At 47.4% G+C, this 21,645-nt stretch overlaps 1 protein-coding gene across 3 annotated transcripts in view; it reads left to right on the top strand.

Annotated features, from left to right (window-relative positions):
• LOC140467254 (voltage-dependent L-type calcium channel subunit alpha-1S-like) overlaps window positions 1-21,645 on the top strand; it is a 214,656-nt gene that overhangs the window by 116,293 nt on the left and 76,718 nt on the right. For all 3 annotated transcript variants that reach the window (XM_072563501.1, XM_072563500.1, XM_072563502.1), the window contains 2 exons: window positions 3,351-3,458; window positions 15,096-15,148. In XM_072563501.1, the coding sequence (XP_072419602.1) occupies window positions 3,351-3,458; window positions 15,096-15,148 (161 nt within the window). The remainder of the gene's footprint in view (window positions 1-3,350; window positions 3,459-15,095; window positions 15,149-21,645) is intronic.

Here is a 21,645-nt window from a genome sequence, read left to right as displayed (position 1 = left end):
TATATGTGTGTGTGAGTCACTGTGTATATGTGAATTTATGGTGTATGTGTACATCTATGTGGATGTTTGAGAACAGGCATGTGTGTGCATGTATGTTATGCATATGTGGACACATGTCTATGTTAAAATGCATCCCTCACAACATGTTTAGGTATGCATGCATGTTTGAGTCTGTGTATGCACATCAACATAGATGTTTGTGTTTGGTAAGGTATCAGTACAAATGTATATGAATCTGATTATTGTGTGTGCCTACACCTCAGTACACATACATGAGTATGTCAAAGAACTGTATGCACTTTTGTCTGTATAATGTGCATGCAGGTATATGTGTAGGCCTGTGTGCATGTTAATTTGTGTATATGTGTGTATGCATGTATGTGTATATGTGAGCATATTAATCTGGCTGTGCATGTATAGATCTGTCATTCAGGAAGACCATGATTGATCAGATTATGGCCTCAAATCTGCAATCCTATATATCCTTGATAACCTTTCACCCTGTGCACATATATCTGTGTTTGCGTGTTAGTGTGTATATGTGCACATGTATTTGTGTGTATGTATGTCTGTGTGTGCATGAATGTGTGCATATTTATAGATGTGTATGTATATATGTGCATTTGCAACAGTTTATTATATGCATGCACCAGGGCCAATAATAAAGCTTGTTTTAAGTTTTCTTAATAATCTCGGCTGTTAACTAAGTTTAAAACAGCGATTAACTGAAGGTTTGAGACCCATTTGTGCTCCTGCAGTCAAATAGACATGGGGTCAGACCCATTGACATTTTGGACTGAATCTCCTTTAGTTTAACAACAACTGGAGTTTGCATTTATAAAATGGCGTTCATGCAGCAAAACATCCCTCGGCCTTCCTTCAAAGGACTCATATAGGGATATATTAGGACAAGTTCCCAAGGCTTTGTGAAAGAGATGGGTTTTGAAGATTGTATTAAATGAAGTAAAGGGTTGGAGATGTGTAGGGAAGGAATTTGGAGTTTACAGCTCAGGCAGCTGAAGGCATGGTCACCAGAGTTGGAACGATTAAAATTGGGGATGCTCAAGATGCCAGAAATGATGAGTGAAGAAATATGAGGGGTGTAGAGCTGGAGAAGGTTTCAGAGCTAGGAACAGGAGGAGCACTAGAAGGATTTGAAAACAAGGATGAAAATTTTAAAGCTGAGGAGTTGCTGAAAGTCAGTGAGCTGAGGGTGCTGAGTGTTTGTTAGAGACACAGGTAGCAGAGTTTGGGATGAGCTGAAGTTTGTTATCTTCAGAAGTGGTTGGCTGACTGGTCCAGCTGCCTATGGGAATGAATGATCCTGGATGCAACAACTATGTGACAAGGGTTTCAAGGGCAGAGTTCAACAATGCCAAGGAGGGGGTGGAGTGGGTGGTTTTGCTGAGAAAGTGAATTTGTGATTTGGAGCTCCTGTCGGGTTAAGGAGGATGGTGAAGTTGTAAACAGCCTGTTTCAACTTCAGACTGACCAGGGAGAGGGAGCAGAGATCATGGAAGGGACCAAAGACAGTGGCCCATTGAAAGCAGAGATGAGACAAAAATCTTTCTCTCAGAGAGTTGAGAGTCTTTGGACCTGTCTTCCTGAAAAGACGTTGGAAGCAGAGTCCTAGCATATTTTGAATACAGGGGTAGATAATTTTGTTAAGCAACAGGGTGAAAGGTGATCAAGGATATATGGGATTGCAGATTTGAGGCCATAATGAAAGGACTGGACACTCTGGCAGGAGGGAACATATTACCGTTGATGGGGGAGTGCCGAACCAGAGGACACAACTTAAAAATACGGGGTAGACCATTTAGGACAGAGATGAGGAGAAATTACTTCACCCAGAGAGTGGTGGCTGTGTGGAATGCTCTGCCCCAGAGGGCAGTGGACGCCCAGTCTCTGGATTCTTTTAAGAAAGAATTGGATAGAGCTCTTAAAGATAGTGGAGTCAAGGGGTATGGAGATAAGGCTGGAACAGGATACTGATTAGGAATGATCAGCCATGATCATATTGAATGGCGGTGCAGGCTCGAAGGGCAGAATGTCCTACTCCTGCATCTATTGTCTATTGTCTATTGTCATAATCTGATCAATCATGGTCTTCCTGAATGACAGAACAGGCTCAATGGCTGATTCCAGCTCCCTGTTCTTTCGGTAAGTCAAACCTTCTAATGGGTATCAGGAATCCTCTGAAAAAGTCCTCAGCTGCTGAGTCTCCAGCTGGCTATCTTCGTTTAGGAAGTCACTGATCGAGCTACCTCTGAATGCGCTTGTGGTCCCCTGCCCTTCTGTTTAGATTAGATTAGATTAGATTACTTACAGTGTGGAAACAGGCCCTTCGGCCCAACAAGTCCACACCGCCCCACTGAAGCGTAACCCACCCATACCCCTACATCTACATCTACCCCTTACCTAACACTACGGGCAATTTAGCATGGCCAATTCACCTGACCCGCACATCTTTGGACTGTGGGAGGAAACCGGAGCACCCGGAGGAAACCCACGCAGATGCTGGGAGAATGTGCAAATTCCACACAGTCAGTCACCTGAGGCGGGAATTGAACCCGGGTCTCTGGCGCTGTGAGGCAGCAGTGCTAACCACTGTGCTACCGTGCCGTTTAAAGCTATGTATAAAAAGGTTTGTACTTGCTGTCAGAACAAGCTGCAAGTTGTGTGGTTCACAACATTCTGTACCCACCCAGTTTCCCTGTGCCCTGCTCCCACCCCCTTAGCCCACAATCATCCTTCCGTTCATTCTCCTGTGCACACCCCTAGTATCTTTTATCGTTCCTTACGGGCGGCACGGTGGCACAGTGGTGAGAGCACTGCTGCCTCACAGCGCCAGAGACCTGGGTTCAATTCCTGCCTCAGCCAACTGCTGTACGGAGTTTGCACATTCTCCCCATGTCTATGTGGGTTTCCTCCGGGTGCTCCGGTTTCCTCCCACAGTCCAAAAATGTGCAGGTTAGGTGAACTGGCCAGGCTAAATTGCCCGTAGTGTTAGGTGAAGGGGTAAATATAAGGGAACAGGTCTGGATGGGTTCTCTTCGGAGTGTTGGGCTGAAGGGCCTGTTTCCACACTATAAGTAATCTAATCTAGTCTCCCTGTGCCCACGCTCCCACCTCTCACACATCCGTGCCCATCCCCAGTCCTTCGTTGCCCACTCCATTCACTATGTTCAACTTCCCCTTCCTTCATTCCTCTGTAACCCCTCTCTCCCTACATCTGCCTTGCACTGGCTTTTTTAATGGGTGTTTTGTGAGTTGGTGTCAGCCTCTATTATGAAGCCTTCCTCATGCAATGCCAGTGTCTGATCTCCTTCTCTCTGCCTCTCTTTCAGCATGTGGTTCAATGCGTGTTTGTCGCCATCAAGACCATTGGGAACATTGTGATTGTTACCACCCTCCTCCAGTTTGTCTTTGCCTGCCTCGGGGTGCAGCTTTTCAAGGTGAGAGCCCGGTTTGAGATCAAGGTGACACTGATACTGAACAAGCCATTGCTGATGACTGGAAATCCGGAATCCAATCACCTGTTTCGAGTCAATAGCAGTCACAGGGCCCAGAATAAAGGGGCTGAAGCATTAAGGTTAAACCCGAGACACAAGGCCAGAAAATCAGGCAGGAGGCAAATGTTAGCAAACATCTTTCTGATGGTCTGGCCCACGGATAGAAAAACAAGCAGTTTGCGAAAGCACTTTGCCTTTTTTGTAAAACAGCCCAGAATTGGCTCCATCCAAATCTACCTAGACAAGACCAGGGAAATCAGCCTTCACGTGGATCTGTGCAATTGACAGATATAGAGCTGACCGATCACTACTGTGTCAGGAAGATGATTAATAATTACTCAGTAACTGGGAGGAGCATATAACACTGTGATCAGAGGTGAACAATTATTGCTGGATTTAGAGCTGGTGATTCAGGATCCTTTGAGGCATATTGTTAAACTGTTATTAGACCTTGGAGTGCAGGTTCATAGTTCCTTGAAGGTAGAGTCATAGGTAGACAGGATAGTGAAGAAGGCGTTTGGTACAATTGACCTTCTTGGTCAGTGCATTGAGTATAGGAGTTGGGAGGTCATGTTGTGACTTCGGTTAGGTTATTTTTGGAATACTGTGTCCAATTGTCGTCTCCCTGCTACAGAAAAAAATGTTAAACTTGAAAGGATGCAGAAAAGATTAACAAGGATATTGCCAGGGTTGGTGGGTTTCAACTAAAGGGAGAGGCTAAGTAGGCTGGGACTGTTTCCTTGGAGCATTGGAGGCTGAGGGCTGACCTTGTAGAAACTTATAAAATCATGAGGGGCATGGATAGGGTAAACAGACAAGGTCTTTTTCACAGGTTAGAGAAGTCCAAAACTAGAGGGCATAGGTTTAAGGTGAGAGGGGAAAGATGTAAAAGGGAATTAAGTGGCAACTTTATCCCACAGAGGGTGGTGTGTGTATGGAATGTGCTGCCAGAGGAAGTGATAGAGGCTGATACAATTGCAACATTTAAAAGGCATCTGGATGGGTACATAAATAAGCAGGGTTTAGTGGGATATGGATCAAATGCTGGCAAATGGGACTAGATCAATTTAATATCTGGCCGGCTTGGATGAGTTGGACTGAAGGATCTGTTTCCATGGAGAAAGTGAGGACTGCAGATGCCGGAGGTCAGAATCAAAGAGTGTGTTGCTGGAAAAGCACAGCTGGTCAGCAGCATCCGAGGAGCAGGAGAATCAATGTTTCGCGCGTAAGCTCTTCATCAGGAATGAGCATTCTTGATGAAGAGCTTATGCTTGAAGGATTGATTCTCCTGCTCCTCAGATGCTGCCTGACCGGCTGTGCTTTTCCAGCACCACACCCTTCGGGTCTGTTTCCATACTGTCTGACTCGATGACTCTACTGAGTCAGATGGCTGAGGAATAATTATTAGGTATACGTGATTCAGAAATTTGACTGAGACATGACAATCTTGCCAGATTTTTTTGTATGTGAGGTTATTCACCTCATTCAGTCTATGCTGGCTCTTTGAAGCTGGCTCGGTTTGTTCCACAATCCATCTCTTGCTGCACTTCTTTTTAATCTTTTTCTTCTAGTATTTATTCCACTCTCATTTAAAGACTGTGTAATTGAACCTGGAACTAGGAACCTCCACGGGGAAGTATCTTCCAAATAGAAACCACTTGGCATTTCAAAACGTTAAACGTTATTCCTCACATCAATTCTGGTACTATGTGAATCACCTTAAATTGATGCCCATTGGTTATTGATTCCTCAGCCTTTCCAAACACTTTTCCTGCTTTACTTAATCAAAATCCTAAGGATTTTGAACTCCTTCATCAAATTTCCTCTCCTGGTTCTCTGTTGTAAGGAGAACAACTGTCTGTCCAAATCACAATCCCTCCTCCACAGATCAACACCTTTCTCTCCAAAGCCTCTGTGATCCTTATTAAAACGTGGTGCCCAAAACCAGCCACACTATTCCAGCTGGAGCTGAACATTTCATTCACCCATGGCATATGGGCATTGCTGGCTGGGCCAGTGTTTCTTGTCCATCCCGAGTTACCCTTGAGAAGCTGGTAGTCAGTTGCTTTCTTGATGTGCTGCAGTCCATGTGCTCTAGGTAGACCCACAATGTCATTAGAGAGAAAGATAGAACATAGGACAGTACAGAGCAGTACAGGTCCTTCGGCCCTCGAAGTTGTGCAAACCTTTGATCCTACTTCTTTGTATTATCACCGATCACGTCTATCCAAGCGTCGCTTAAATGTCCCTAATCTATCTGACTCTGCTATCACTGCTGGCAGTGCACTCCACGCATCCATCACTCTCTGGTGTAAAGAACAGACCTCTGATATCTCCCCTAAACCTTCCTCCAATCACTTTAAAATTATGCCTCCTCGTGATAGTCATTTCCACCCTGGGAAAAAATGTCTCTGCCTATCCACTCTATCTATGCCTCTCATTATCTTGTACACCTCTATCAAGGCACCCCCATCCTTCTTCACTCCAATGAGAAAGCCCTAGCTCCCTCAACCTTCCTTCATAAGACACACCCTCCAGTCCAGGCAGCATCCTGGGAAATCTCCTCTGACCCCTCTCTAAAACTTCCCACATCCTTCCTGTAATGAGAGGACCAGGACTGAACACAATATTCCAAGTGTGGTCTAACCAGGGCTTTATAGAACTGCAGCATAACCTCGCGGCTCTTAAACTCAATTCCCCTGCTAATGAAAGCCAAAACACCATATGCCTTCTTACCAACCTTATCTACTTGGGTGATAACTTTGAGGGATCTATGGATGTACACCCCAAGATCCTTCTGTTCCTCCACACTGCCAAGAATCCTACCTTTAACCCTGTATTCTGCCTTCAAATTCAACCTCTCAATGTGAATCACTTCACATCTTTCCAGGTTGAACTCCATCTGCCACTTCTCCGCCCAGTTCTGCATCCTGTCAATGTCTTATTGCAACCTACAACAGCCCTCCACACTATCCACAACTCCACCAACCTTCATGTCATCAGCAAACTTACTAACCCACCCTTCCACTTCCTCATCCACGTCATTTATAAAAATCACAAAAAGCAGAGGTCCCAGAACTAATCCCTGCGGAACACCACTGGTCACTGAGCTCCAGGCTGAATGCTTTCAATCTACCACCACTCTCTGTCTTCTATGGGCCAACCAATTCTGTATCCAGATAGCCAGATTTTCCTGTATCCCATGCCTCCTTACTTTCTGAATGAGCCTGCCATGGGGAACTTTATGAAATGCCTTGCTAAAATCCACGTACACCACATCCACTGCTCTACCTTCACCAATGTGTTTTGTCACATCCTCAAAGAATTCAATAAGGCTTGTGAGGCACGACCTGCCCTCACAAAGTAGACAGGCAGGAGGTTGGAAGAACACAGCCAACCAGGCAGCATCAGGAGGTGGCGAGGTCGATGTTTCAGCTGTAACCTTCTTCAGGACTGGGGGTAGGTGTGGGGGGAGCTGCAGATAAAGGGTGTGGCAGGGGTATGGTGGTGAAGTGCGGATGGGTGAAGACAGGCAGAGGGTACGACCTGGTTGGAAGCGGAAGCTGAGGTGTTGTTCCTCCAATTTGCGGTTTGGTTCGTTGTGGCAATGGAGGACGCCAAGAATGGTCGTGTTGGAAAGGAAGTGGGAATGGGGCATTAAAATGGGCGGTGACTGGGAGGTCCAGTCGGCCCCTGTGGGCCCAGCTGAGATGCTTGGCGAAATGTTCCCTAAGTTGAATAATAATTCCTCTCTCTCAGGATCATCTCCAGTAATTTTCCCACCACTAACGTACGACTGACTGGCTTGTAATTCTCAGGGTTGTCCCTATTCTTGAACAAGGGAATAAGATTTGTCACTCTCCAATTGTCTGATGCTGCTCCAGTGGACAGTGATGACACAAAGATCATTGCCAAATGCACAATAATCTCTTCCTTTGCTTCCCATAGTTCCTTGGCTATATCCCGGGACTTATCTATCTTCATGTTTTTCAAAATTTCCAGAACATCCTCCTTCTTAGCATCAACCTGTTCGAGCGTATCACACTGTCCTCACAAACGACAAGGTCCCTGTCACGAGTGAATATTGCAGCAAAGTTTTCAATAAGGCCCTCCCCTACCTCCTTCAACCTCAGGCACAAGTTCCCTCCACAATCCCTGATTGTTCCATCCTCACTCTGGCCATCCTCTTGTTCCTCACATCAGTGTAGAACGCCTTTGGGTTTTCTTTAATCCTATCCCCCAAGGCTGTTTCATGCCCCCTTCTAGCTCTTCCAAGCCAATTCTTCAGTTCAGTCCTTGTAATCTTCTGGAGCTCTGTCTGATCCTTGCTTCTTCAACCTTTAGTAAGCTTCCTCTTTCCTCTTGACTAGATGTTCCACATCCCCTGTCATTCAAGGTACCTTCACCCTACCATCCCTTCCTTGCCTCAGTGGGACAAACCTATCCAACACTCGCAGCAAGTGCTCCCTGAATAACCTCCACATTTCTGTTGTGCATTTCCCTGAGATCATCTGTTCCCAGTTTATGCTCCACAGTTCCTGCCTAATAGCATTGGAATTTCCCCTCCCCCAATTAAATACTTTCCCACACTATCTGCTCCTAAACCTTTCCATGACTATAGTAAAGTTCAGGGAGTCACCAAAATGCTCTCCCACTGAGAGGTCTGACACCTGACCTGGTTCGTTGCTAAGCACCAGATCAAATATGTGTACCACGACTTGGGGCTGCTCACCCTCTCCCTTAAGAATCCTGGAGTTTCCAGGATTTTGACCCTGTGACACTGAAAGAAAGGTGATCTATTCCCAAGTCAGGGCACTGAGTGGCTTGGAGCGGAACTTGCGGCTGGTGGTGCTCCCGTGTATCTGCTGCCCTTGTCCTTCTCGATGATGGTGGTTATGGATTTGGAAGGTGCTATCTAAGGATCATTGGTAAACTTTTGCAGTTCATCTTGTAGATGGTACGTGCTGCTGCTAATGAACAACAATGGTAAAGTGGGGTGAATGTTTGTGGGTGTAGTGCCAGTCAAGTGGGCTGCTTTGTTCTGGATGGTGTCAAGCTTTTTGAGTGTTGTTGGAGCTGCACCCATCCAGGCAAGTGGGGAGAATTCCATCCCACTCCTGACTTGTGTCTAGTGGACAGGCTTTGGGGAATCTGATCAGTTTTGTCAGGTAGATGTCAGTGTTGGATCTGTGCTGGAACAGTTTGCCTAGTGGTGCAGCAAGTTCTCAAACACAGGTCTTCAGGACTATTGCCAAAATGTTGACAGGACCCAAAACTTTTACAGTATCCAGTGCCTCCAACTATTTGGGATGGTATAGTGGCACAGTGGTTAGCACTGCTACCTCACAGCGCCAGGGACCCAGGCTCAATTCCAGCCTCAGGTGACTGTCTGTGTGGAGCTTGCAAATTCTCCCCGTGTCTGTGTGGGTTTCCTCTGGGTGCTCCGGTTTCCTCCCACAGTCTAAAGATGTGCAGATTAGGTGGCTCGGCTGTGCTAAATTGCCCATAGTGTTCAGGTATGTGCAGGCTAGGTGGATTAGTCATGGGAAATGTGGGGTTACAGGGATGGGGTGGGTCTGGGTGGGATGTTGTTTGGAGGGTCGGTGTGAACTAGATGGGCCGAATGTCCTGCTTCCACACTGTAGGGATTCTATTCTATATTTTCTTGGATCAAATTGGCTGAAGACTGACATCATTAGTGCTGGGGACTATTGGAGGAGACTGAGATGGATCATTAACTACTGGCTAAAGATTGCTGCAAATGCTTCAGCCTCATATTTTGCAATGATGTGCTGGGCTCCTCCATCATTGAGGATGCAGGTATTTATACAGCACAGAAACAGACCCTTCTGTCCAACGCTGTGCTGACCAGATATCCAAAACGGATCTAGTCCCATTTGCCAGCATTTGGCCCCTATCTCTGTAAATCCTTCCAATTCCCCTAACCGTCAAGATGCCTTTTAAATTTTGTATTGGTACCAATATCCACCACCTCCTCGGGCAGCTGGTTCCATATACGCACCACCCTCTCCGTGCAAAATTGCCTCTCAGGTACTTTTTAAATCTTTCCCCTCTCACCTTAAACCCATGCCCTCTAGTTTTGGATGCCCGTACCCTGGGAAGAAGACCTTGACTATTCACCCTATCCATGCCCCTCATTATTTTGTAAGTCTCTTTAAGGTCACCCCTCAGGCTCCAATGCTTCAGGGAAAGACAATCCAGCCTATTCAGCCTTTCTCTGTAGCTCATGGCAACATCCTTGTAAATCTTTATTTTGAACCCTTTCAAATTTCACAACGTCATTCTAGGGAGACCAGAGCACAGTATTCTAAAAATGTCCTGTACAGCTGCAACATGACACCCTAACTCCTGCACTCAATGCACTGACCAGTGAAGGCAAATGCCTTGTTCACCAGCCTGTCTACCTGTGACTCCACTTTCAAGGAACTGTGCACCTCCACCCCGAGGTCTCTGTTTGGCAGCCCTCCCCAGGGTGCTATATAGGACCTGCCCTGGTTTGCATTACCAAAACACATCATCTCATTGTGAAACCTCCTCCTCCACTGAATTGTTTAATCATCCACCACCATTAACAATGGAATGTGGCAGGACTGCAGAGATTAGATCTGATCTGTTGGTTGTGGCATTAGCTCTGTCTATCACTTGCTGTTTTGGCATTCTGCTTTGGTCGCTTCACCAGGTTGAAACATCCTTTTTTAGGTAAGCCTGGTGCTGCTGAGTTCTGACCCAAAATGTCGACTCTCCTATTCCTCCTGATGCTGTTTGACCTGCTGTGCTTTATCCAGCTCCACTCTTGATCGACTCTGACTTCCCAGCATCTGCAGATCTCGCTATCTCCAAGCTGTTCCCAGCATGCCTTCCTGCACTCTCCAGCAGCTGCAGTCATTGTTTTTACCTTCCTGAACTCTCCATTGAACCAGGGTTGATCCCCTGGCTTGATGGTGGAGGATATGCTGGGCCATGAGGTTACAGATTCTGTTGGAGTATAATTCTGCTGCTGCTGATGGTCTACGGCATCTCATAGATTCCCAGTCTTGAGTTGCTAGATCTGTTTGAAATCTTGGCCACTCAACATGTTTATAGTTCGCATAATACATGGATAGTATTCTCAATGTGAAGATAGCACTTTGTCTCCAGAAGGACTGTTCAGCGGCCCACTCAACACTGCCATGGACAAATATGTCTGTAGCAGGCAGATTGATGAGGATAACACCACATCTGCTTTTCTCTCTATTTGGTTCTCTTATCAACTGCCATAGACCCAGTCCAGCAGCAAGGTCCTTTCAGATTTGATCAGGGTGGCACGGTGGCTCAGTGGTTAGCACCGCTGCCTCACAGCACCAGGCACCTGGGTTCGATTCCCGAATCAGGTGACTGTCTGTGTGGAGTTTGCACATTCTCCCAGTGTCTGCGTGGGTTTCCTCCGGGTGCTCCGGTTTCTTCCCACATTCCAAGAGATCTGCGGGTCAGGTGAATTGGCCATGCTAAATTGCCCAAAGTTAGGTGCATTAGTCAGGAGTAAATGTAGGGAAATGAATCTTGGTGGGTTACTCTTCAGAGCATTGGTGTGGACTTGTTGGGGCGAAGGGCCTGTTTCCATACTGTAGGGAATCTAATCGAACCTAATCAGCTCAGTCAATTGTGGTGCTGCCAAGCCACTCTCAGGGAAGCCCAACATTTAGAGTACATTGTATGCTCTTACCAACCTCAGTGCCTCCTTCAACTGTTGTTCAATGTGGTAGTCAGCAGGGGGTTTCCTTGCCCATTTTTAACTTGATGCCATAATACATCAAGAGTTCTGGAGCCAATGTTGAAAATCCCAGGGTAACTCCCTCCTGATTGCATGTCACCTCTGCTCACTCTTTCCTGCCAGTGGGACAGCACATGTCCAGGAACGTGATGGCGGTGTCTAGGATGTTAGAGGATTCCGTGAGTGTGGCTGTGTCACACTGATGCCTGACCGCTCACTGAGACAGCTGTCCCAGTTTGACCCAGGCCAGTCTGTGAGACAGCTGTCCCGGTTTGACCCAGGCCAGTCTCTGAGACAGCTGTCCCGGTTTGACCCAGGCCAGTCTGAGACAACTGTCCTGGTTTGACCCAGGCCAGTGAGACAGCTCTCCTGGTTTGACCCAGGTCAGTCTGTGAGACAGCTGTCCTGGTTTGACCCAGGCTAGTGGGACAACTGTCCCGGTTTGACCCAGGCCAGTCTGTGAGACAGCTCTCCTGGTTTGACCCAGGCCAGTCTCTGAGACAGCTCTCCCGGTCTGACCCAGGTCAGTGAGACAGCTGTCCCTGTTTGACCCAGGCCAGTCTCTGAGACAGCTGTCCTGGTTTGACCCAGGCCAGTGAGACAACTGTCCCAGTTTGACCCAGGCCAGTCTGTGAGACAGCTGTCCCGGTTTGATCCAGACCAGTCTCTGAGATAGCCCTCCCGGGTTGACCCAGGCCAGTCTGTGAGACAGCTCTCCCGGTTTGGCCCAGGCCAGTCAGTGGGACAGCTCTCCTGGTTTGACCCAGGCCAGTCTCTGAGACAGCTCTCCTGGTTTGGCCCAGGCCAGTCAGTGGGACAGCTATCCAGGTTTGACCCAGGCCAGTCTCTGAGACAGCTGTCCTGATTTGACCCAGGCCAGTGAGACAACTGTCCCAGTTTGACCCAGGCCAGTCTGTGAGACAGCTGTCCAGGTTTGACCCAGGCTAGTGAGACAACTGTCCCGGTTTGACCCAGGCCAGTCTGTGAGACAGCTCTCCTGGTTTGACCCAGGCCACTCTCTGAGACAGCTCTCCCGGTCTGACCCTAGCCAGTGAGACAGCTGTCCCGGTTTGACCCAGGCCAGTCTCTGAGACAGCTGTCCTGGTTTGACCCAGGCCAGTGAGACAACTGTCCCAGTTTGACCCAGGCCAGTCTGTGAGACAGCTGTCCCGGTTTGACCCAGGCCAGTCAGTGATACAGCTGTCCTGTTTTGACCCAGGCTAGTCTGTGAGACAGCTCTCCCGGTTTGGCCCAGGCCAGTCTCTGAGACAGCTCTCCCGGTTTGACCCAGGCCAGTCTGTGAGACAGCTCTCCTGGTTTGACCCAGGCTAGTCTGTGAGACAGTTCTCCTGGTTTGACCCAGGCCAGTCTCTGAGACAGCTCTCCCGGTTTGACCCAGGCCAGTCTGTGAGACAGCTCTCCTGGTTTGACCCAGGCCAGTCTCTGAGACAGCTCTCCTGGTTTGGCCCAGGCCAGTTAGTGGGACAGCTGTCCTGATTTGACCCAGGCCAGTGAGACAACTGTCCCAGTTTGACCCAGGCCAGTCTGTGAGACAGCTGTCCAGGTTTGACCCAGGCCAGTCTCTGTGACAGCTGTCCTGATTTGACCCAGGCCAGTGAGACAACTGTCCCAGTTTGACCCAGGCCAGTCTGTGAGACAGCTGTCCCGGTTTGACCCAGGCCAGTCTCTAAGACAGCTGTCCTGATTTGACCCAGGCCAGTCAGTGGGACAGCTCTCCTGGTTTGACCCTGGCCAGTCTGTAAGACAGCTCTCCCGGTTTGACCCAGGCCAGTCCCTGAGATAGCCCTCCCGGTTTGACCCAGGCCAGTCTCTGGGACAGCTCTCCCGGTTTGGCTCAGGCCAGTCTGTGAGACAGCTCTCCTGGTTTGACCCAGGCCAGTCTGTGAGACAGCTCTCACCTTGCAAGGTCATCAGGGCTGACTTTGCCATTCTCATTTCCAATGCCTACTTCGATGCCAAGTTTCTTTCCTTTGAGACTTTGTAGTGGTTTAATACAACTGAGTGGCTTAGTAGGGCCATTTTAGAGGGCCGCTAAGAATCAACCACATTGCTGTGAGTCTGGGATCACAGAATGGATCCGACAGGTAGGGATCGCAGATTTCTCTCCCTGAAGGAAGGTTAGTGAACCAGATGGCAGTTTCTCCTACAATATTTCACAGTCATTATTAAAATTTAATTCCAGATTATGATTAGATTATTGCAAGGTTTATGAAGGTTTGTAGCTCAGGTTGAGGTTTAGGGTGTAGGTTTGCTCACTGAGCTGTAGGTTTGACATCCAGACATTTCATTACCTGGCTAGGTAACATCATCAGTGGCGACCTCCAAGTGAAGCAAAGCTGTTGTCTCCTGCTTTCTATTTATATTTTGTCCTGGATGGGATTCCTGGGGTTTGTAGTGATGTCATTTCCTGTTCGTTTTCTGTGGGGTTGATAGATGGTATGTAGATCTATGTGTTTGTTTATGGCGTTGTGGTTGGAGTGCCAGAAGTTTCAGAAATGACAGCCAGACTACTAAGACCCCTCGGAATCCTAGTAGCACACAGACCCACCAACACTCTCAAACAAAAACTAACAAACTTAAAAGACCCAGTACAATCCATGGAAAAAACCAACATCATCTACAAAATTCCATGCAAGGACTGCCACAAACACTACATAGGACAAACAGGAAGAAAGTTAGCCACCAGGATACACGAACACCAGCTAGCCACAAAAAGACACGATCCTCTCTCTCGTAGCCCTACACACGGATGAAAAAAAACACCAATTCGACTAGGACAACACATCTATCCTGGGACAGGCTAAGCAAAGACATGCCAGAGAATTCCTAGAGGCCTGGCACTCCAACCACAACGCCATAAACAAACACATAGATCTAGATACTATCTATCAACCCCTCAGAAAACGAACAGGAAATGACATCATCACAGACCCCAGGAACCCCATCCAGGACAAACATATAAATAGAAAGCAGGAGACAACCGCTTCGCTTCACTTGGAGGTCGCCACTGATGATGTTATCTCGCCAGGTAATGAAACATCTGGATATCAAACCTACAGCTCAGTGAGCAAACCTACACCCTAAATGATTAGATTCCCTACAGTGTAGAAACAGGCCCTTCGCCCCAATCAGTCCACACCGACCCTCTGAAGAGTAACCGACCCAGACCCATTTCCCTCTGACTAATGCACCAGACACTATGGACAATTTAGCCTGGCCAATCCACCTGACCTGCACAACTGTGGATTGTTGGAGGAAACCAGAGCACCCAGAGGGAGCCCGCACAGACATAGGGAGAACATGCAAACTCCACACAGACATTTGCCCGAGGGACCTTGGTGCTGTGAGGCATCAGTGCTAACCACTGAGCCACTGTGCCGATATGAATGGAAAATCCACCGTCACTGTCCTCAGTGGAGAGGAGTACCTGGATTTCTGGATTTCTAGTTCAGCGACAATACCACCATTGCCTCCTGAGAGTTTACAGATGGCTAACTGGAGTACTGTTGATGATATTCTGTACTTTTAAAAATTCTTGAATTGTTGCAGTTCATGGGCGTAAGCCCACCCATAGTATTGTTAGGTTGGAGATCCATGGTTTTTCAATATCAGTGACAGTGAAGGAACAGTGATGTGGTTCCAAGGTATAATGATGCATGGCCTGTACCAGAACTTGCAGGTGGTTCCCAGTTTATGTCTGAAACTGATGCTGGATTAATACCCTCCCCTTGATAACTGACCATGTAAAATCATTGTTTGTTGCTAATTTATCATCTCCTTTAATTTAGGGAAAGCTTTACAGCTGCACTGATCCCTCCAAGATGACAGAAGAAGACTGCAAGTGAGTGTGAGTAGGGTAAGAGTTGGCCCCGCTGTTTCAGTGAATGTTCTGGCTGGAAGCTCATGGGTCTCTGTGGCCTGAGGACCAAGAGTTGGATTTTTACAGATATTTGGCTGAACGTTTTTAGGATCAATGATCATAAATGATTGCCTTCTCTTTGTGCTGTAACAGGGCATTGTGCCTGTCCAGATAGAATTAGAAAGCTGCTGCAATTCCACCTGTCTTTTCCTAGTTTCTATCAAAATTGTTTTTTCCAGGTATTAATTCAATTCCCTTCTGATTTAGGCAATTTCTTTGTAAAGAGCAGGGAACTAATTCTTAAGTACATTCAGGGTGTAAGATTTACTGCTGCACTGCAGTCAGGTGCTGAGCCATAGAACAAAAACACTGAGCCTACCAGCTTAGTGTGAGGTGCAAGAAATGTTTGGAAAGTGTAATTATTTTCAACATATCGGACTTAAACAACATGGCATGGATTCAGTCGGGGTCAGTGAGTAAAGCACACCATGTAAATAGATTTAATGTTGAATGGGATTAAATGAGTTCAACTGAAATGAGTAGCCAAGTGAGGGAAATCTCCCTCAGCATAAACACACAGCATTAACCTTGAATGGATTCGGAAGCTGATGATGTGGTTGAGGCATTTAGAAAGTTCAGGAGAGAAGGGTTTGAGTCTGTTTAAAGCTAGAAGATGGGAGGGAGGATGAGAGTAAAAGGCCAGGCAAAATGTTTGAAAAGTTCAGCATGCATCTCCAGCCAAACATCTGAGCATCTGATCCAACAGATACACATTTCAAAGCCTGAGGCAGAAAACATTCTGTACAAAGTTCTAACCTAAAAAGTGTAAAGTCCAGGATACAGATGGAAGACAGAGATGAGCTTCTTTCAGACTCTGCAATCCTTGCAGTACAAACTCACAAGGCTATGGACCAGTGCCAGAGCGTACATAGACAGTACCAGAGTACGGGTACACACTGCCAGAGCATAAACAGAGAGTACCAGAGCACGGGTACACACTGCCAGAGCATAAACAGAGAGTACCAGAGCACGGGTACACACTGCCAGAGCATAAACAGAGAGTACCAGAGCACGGGTACACACTGCCAGAGCATAAACAGAGCATGGGTACACACTGCCAGAGCATATACAGACAGTACTAGGGCACGGGTACACACTGCCAGAGCATATACAGACAGTACCAGAGTACGGGTACACACTGCCAGAGCATAAACAGACAGTACTAGGGCACGGGTACACACTGCCAGAGCATAACCAGAGAGTACTAGGTCACGGGTACACACTGCCAGAGCATAACCAGAGAGTACTAGGTCACGGGTACACACTGCCAGAGCATAACCAGAGAGTACTAGGGCACGGGTACACACTGCCAGAGCATATACAGAGAGTACTAGGGCACGGGTACACACTGCCAGAGCATATACAGAGAGTACTAGGGCACGGGTACACACTGCCAGAGCATAAACAGACAGTACTAGGGCACGGGTACACACTGCCAGAGCATATACAGAGAGTACTAGGGCACGGGTACACACTGCCAGAGCATAAACAGACAGTACTAGGGCACGGGTACACACTGCCAGAGCATATACAGAGAGTACCAGGGCACGGGTACACACTGCCAGAGCATAACCAGAGAGTACCAGGGCACGGGTACACACTGCCAGAGCATAAACAGAGAGTACTAGGTCACAGGTACACACTGCCAGAGCATAAACAGAGAGTACTAGGTCACAGGTACACACTGCCAGAGCATAAACAGAAAGTACTAGGTCACGGGTACACACTGCCAGAGCATATACAGAGATTACCAGGGCACGGGTACACACTGCCAGAGCATAAACAGACAGTACCAGGGCACGGGTACACACTGCCAGAGCATATACAGACAGTACCAGGGCACGGGTACACACTGCCAGAGCATATACAGACAGTACCAGGGCACAGGTACACACTGCCAGAGCATATACAGACAGTACCAGGGCACGGGTACACACTGCCAGAGCATAAACAGACAGTACCAGGGCACGGGTACACACTGCCAGAGCATATACAGACAGTACCAGGGCACGGGTACACACTGCCAGAGCATATACAGACAGTACCAGGGCACGGGTACACACTGCCAGAGCATAAACAGACAGTACTAGGTCACGGGTACACACTGCCAGAGCATATACAGACAGTACCAGGGCACAGGTACACACTGCCAGAGCATATACAGACAGTACTAGGTCACGGGTACACACTGCCAGAGCATATACAGACAGTACTAGGTCACGGGTACACACTGCCAGAGCATATACAGACAGTACCAGGGCACAGGTACACACTGCCAGAGCATATACAGACAGTACTAGGTCACGGGTACACACTGCCAGAGCATATAAGACAGTACCAGGGCACAGGTACACACTGCCAGAGCATAACCAGAGAGTACCAGGGCACGGGTGCACACTGCCAGAGCATAAACAGACAGTACCAGGGCACAGGTACGCACTGCCAGAGCATATACAGACAGTACTAGGGCACAGGTACGCACTGCCAGAGCATATACAGACAGTACTAGGGCACGGGTACACACTGCCAGAGCATATACAGACAGTACCAGAGTACGGGTACACACTGCCAGAGCATAAACAGACAGTACTAGGTCACGGGTACACACTGCCAGAGCATATACAGACAGTACCAGGGCACGGGTACGCACTGCCAGAGCATATACAGACAGTACTAGGTCACGGGTACACACTGCCAGAGAATATACAGACAGTACCAGGGCACAGGTACGCACTGCCAGAGCATATACAGACAGTACTAGGGCACGGGTACACACTGCCAGAGCATATACAGACAGTACCAGAGTACGGGTACACACTGCCAGAGCATAAACAGACAGTACTAGGTCACAGGTACACACTGCCAGAGCATATACAGACAGTACCAGGGCACAGGTACGCACTGCCAGAGCATATACAGACAGTACTAGGTCAGGGGTACACACTGCCAGAGCATATACAGACAGTACTAGGTCACGGGTACACACTGCCAGAGCATATACAGACAGTACCAGGGCACAGGTACACACTGCCAGAGCATATACAGACAGTACTAGGTCACGGGTACACACTGCCAGAGCATATACAGACAGTACCAGGGCACAGGTACACACTGCCAGAGCATAACCAGAGAGTACCAGGGCACGGGTACACACTGCCAGAGCATATACAGACAGTACCAGGGCACAGGTACGCACTGCCAGAGCATATACAGACAGTACTAGGGCACAGGTACGCACTGCCAGAGCATATACAGACAGTACTAGGGCACGGGTACACACTGCCAGAGCATATACAGACAGTACCAGAGTACGGGTACACACTGCCAGAGCATAAACAGACAGTACTAGGTCACGGGTACACACTGCCAGAGCATATACAGACAGTACCAGGGCACGGGTACGCACTGCCAGAGCATATACAGACAGTACTAGGTCACGGGTACACACTGCCAGAGAATATACAGACAGTACCAGGGCACAGGTACGCACTGCCAGAGCATATACAGACAGTACTAGGGCACGGGTACACACTGCCAGAGCATAAACAGACAGTACTAGGTCACGGGTACACACTGCCAGAGCATATACAGACAGTACCAGGGCACAGGTACGCACTGCCAGAGCATATACAGACAGTACTAGGTCACGGGTACACACTGCCAGAGAATATACAGACAGTACCAGGGCACAGGTACGCACAGCCAGAGCATATACAGACAGTACCAGAGTACGGGTACACACTGCCAGAGCATAAACAGACAGTACTAGGTCACGGGTACACACTGCCAGAGCATATACAGACAGTACCAGGGCACAGGTACGCACTGCCAGAGCATATACAGACAGTACTAGGGCACGGGTACACACTGCCAGAGCATATACAGACAGTACTAGGGCACGGGTACGCACTGCCAGAGCATATACAGACAGTACTAGGGCACAGGTACGCACTGCCAGAGCATAAACAGACAGTACCAGGGCACAGGTACACACTGCCAGTGCACAGGTAGATAGGTAAAGATGCTGACAACCAAAGACTTAGCTTTCAGTTCAGTTCAAAAGAGGAATGAAGGAATGAAAAACCTGCAGGACGAGTGAATGGACAGAAGAAAATGTCTTTCGTGTGGATCTAACTGCAGAGCTTGAAGAAAATCCAATCACTGGAAGAAGGAAAACAGATAGTCGAGGAGTTATCTGAGACAGAGCAACAGTACAAATAAGAAGGAAAACAAACCAAAATGAACTGTAGCTGGAAGATGAAGAGTTTGCAAACTCAGTCGATTTAGGGTCCGTCAAACTACAGGAAATATCCAAATGTGACAGTTCCCAGAGGAATGAAATTCATATAAACATTCAAATCAGGAGGATGTTGGGAAATACACCTGGAACCATAAACCTCACCAGAGCACTGACTAACATCATCTCACTCAGACTGACCAGGAGATCTTTCTAAAACATTTAAAAGGCATTTGTTACCCAAGGAAAGATGATTTGAAACTAAGAAACATCATGTTAATAGCTTATGGGGAGTCTGTGATTTGCCTGATAGGAACAACCCAAATGTGTGGGACCTTTAAAGGACAAAATGTTATCTGTATGTTCCACATCACAGAAACAATGGTTCTGACTTCCTGGCATTGCGTAGAACTGTAGCATATCCCAGTTAACTGATGAAGGAGGCAGTGCTGAGGGTTGAAGGTAATATAGCTATTGAAAAGCTTTTTCATTAGAAGCAAGAAAGATCTGATACAAATGTGTCCAGTGTATTTTAGTGAGATGTTAGGATGCTTTGGAGATTTGGACCATCACATCAGTATTTCTTTATATTTGTTTGGGGTACGTGGACATCACTGGTTGGGCCAGCAGTAATTGCCTATCCCTAATTGCCCTTGAGAAAGTTTTTGTGACCTGCCTTCTTGAACCTCTACAGTCCTTATGGTGTATCGGGATAGTGTTGTTCGGAAGTGAATTCATCATTGTAAGCCCTTCGTTTGCAGTGAAGGGAGTGAATGATGAAAGTGATGGATAAGGGTCAATCAAGTAGATTTTTTGTCCTGAATGGTATCCAGTTTCTTGAGTGTTGTTGGAGATTAGATTAGATTAGATTAGATTCCCTACAGTGTGGAAACAGGCCCTTCGGCCCAACAACTCCACACCAACCCTCCGAAGAGTAACCCACCCCCTGACTAATGCACCTAACAACTATGGACAATTTAGCATGGCCAATTCACCTGACCTGCACATCTTTGGACTGTGGGAGGAAACCGGAGCACCCAGAGGAAACCCACACAGACACAGGGAGAATGTGCAAACTCCACACAGACTGTCACCCGAGGCTGGAATCAAACCTGGGACCCTGGTGCTGTGAGGCAGCAATGCTAACCACTGAGCCACCGTGGGAAGTATTCCATCACAATCCTGATTTGTGCTTATTGATAGTGGACAGGCCTTGGGATTTAGGAAGTGAGTTACTCACTGTGGTGTTCCTACCTTCTGACCTGCTTTTGTAATCATATATTTACATGGCTAGCCCAGTTCAGTTTCTGGTCAATGGTAACCTTCAGAATGTCAATAGTGAGGGAATTCATTGATGGAAATGTCATTGAATGTCATGGAACAATGATTTGATTGTCTCTCGCTGGAGATAGTCATTACTTGGCATTTGTGTGGCATGAATATTGCTTATTGATCCAACAATGCAGCCAATGATTTAACCTCCATGTGAAATCGCAATAGAACAAAAGGAAATCATGTAGAGAATTCCCAAAGGTGGAAAAAAATGAAGTGATCACTATAGTCACAGAGTCTACAGTTGAGTAAATCTCATTTTGGTAAGTGAGAAGGCAAGTAGATGGCAAAGGATTTGCCTGGATCCCAAAGATCTTAACAAAGCTACAGTGAGGAATCATGACCTCACATTAGCCCTGGAAGAGTTGACACCATGATATATACCTCTGACGTATTCACGAAACCCAATGGCAGAAACAACTACCTGAACATGAAGCCAGGTGAGGAATCTTTGCTAATGACAACATTTGACCCATTCTGGGCTGGCTTCAATTCCTGTTTCAATGATTTGGCCTTAAATTGGTGACAATGTGTTCCAGCAGTATATGGATATGACATACTGGTGATGTAAAGGGGTGGTCAGCATCGCTAATGATATCCAAATCTACAGTGTAGGTGAAAAACATCCAGCCAACGCCATGGAGCGATCCAGGAAAACTGGGATCAAGTGGTTTGCAGAGAAATGCACTGTGAAAAAGACCAGTTCTTCAGAATGGTGCACATACCTGATGGAGTCAAGCCAAATCCTGAAAATATTACAGCTACCTCTGAAATGAAAGTTAAAGAGATGAGAAAGAGGAGAGCTGTTTCTCGGCATGACCCTGGACATGAGTTCCTCCATGCTTTGCTT

The sequence above is a fragment of the Chiloscyllium punctatum genome, chromosome 45 (genome assembly GCF_047496795.1).
Source record: "Chiloscyllium punctatum isolate Juve2018m chromosome 45, sChiPun1.3, whole genome shotgun sequence".
Taxonomy (NCBI): domain Eukaryota; kingdom Metazoa; phylum Chordata; class Chondrichthyes; order Orectolobiformes; family Hemiscylliidae; genus Chiloscyllium; species Chiloscyllium punctatum.
The sequence above is the reverse complement of the archived record's forward strand: the minus strand, read 5'-3'. Positions and strand labels throughout refer to the sequence as shown.